At 64.4% G+C, this 945-nt stretch overlaps 1 protein-coding gene across 1 annotated transcript in view; it reads left to right on the forward strand.

The window, feature by feature from the left end:
* Window positions 1-165: 165 nt before the first annotated feature.
* Window positions 166-945, forward strand: part of LOC102380075 — a gene marked incomplete at its 5' end in the record, with an annotated part of 4,250 nt that continues 3,470 nt past the window's right edge. Inside the window, one exon of the mRNA XM_025195572.1 lies at window positions 166-499. Within this exon, the coding sequence (XP_025051357.1) occupies window positions 166-499 (334 nt within the window). The remainder of the gene's footprint in view (window positions 500-945) is intronic.

The following is a 945-nucleotide window of genomic DNA, read 5'->3' on the forward strand; positions in this document are numbered from 1 at the left end:
TCACTGGGGGGCGGGAGGGGGGGGGCGGCGTGGGGGGTCGGGCAGGAGGATGGAGACGGCCGGGCGGGGGGGCGCCCCGCGTGGTCCCAGAGCAGTGAGTGCCCGGGCACTCTGCCCCCCGGGGGTCTGCTGTGGGGGAGACCCTGACCCGCCTCCTCTGTCCCTCCCCCGCCAGAGCATTTCCTGTACCAGGGCAAAGCCGATTGTTACTACACCAACGGCACCCAGCGCGTGAGGTATGTGTCCCGGGACATCTGGGACCGGCGGCAGGACGTTCACTTCGACAGCGACGTGGGCGTGTGGGTGGCCGACACGGAGCTGGGGGAGCCTGACGCCAAGTACTGGAACAAGGTGGAGCTGGAGCTCAGACGGGGCGTAGTGGACATGGTCTGCCGACACAACTACGGGGTGTTGGAGAACTTTATCAACACGCACAAAGGTGAGTTCTGCCGATACAACTACGGGGTGTTTGAGCGAGGCCACGTGATCGGCGGCAGCGGTACTATTGATAGAAAATAGAAAATAATGTCCAGATGTATCTTAGGGCCACCCCGGTCGGGTGGCCGAAGGTTGTACCGGCGTCCGGCGGGTTACCGGACAGGTGACTTCACAGGAACTGGTTAAAAAAAATTCTTCAGGGGCCGCCACTCAACAATTTCGGCGGCTGGGCTCCCGAACATTACATAAATATTACATGGGCGGTGAGTCTCCAGGGTCTGGGGCCGTCGCTGGGTGCGGAGGCGGTGTGGGTGGGGGCGGGGGCAGGAGCAGACCTAGGCCCAGGCCTTGAGGTGATCACCCACAGCCCCTGGCCCTGCGGGGCGCACGGGAACGCCATCCCCGCGCACACAGCGGAGCTTGAACCACTTACACGCAGGGCCGTGTCACTGGCCGCAGCGCTGTGTCCACGGGGTCTGGGGCCTTGCCTGCCTGCAGTGGGGCCGT

Source organism: Alligator sinensis, unplaced genomic scaffold (genome assembly GCF_000455745.1).
Source record: "Alligator sinensis unplaced genomic scaffold, ASM45574v1 scaffold1486_1, whole genome shotgun sequence".
Taxonomy (NCBI): Eukaryota; Metazoa; Chordata; order Crocodylia; family Alligatoridae; genus Alligator; species Alligator sinensis.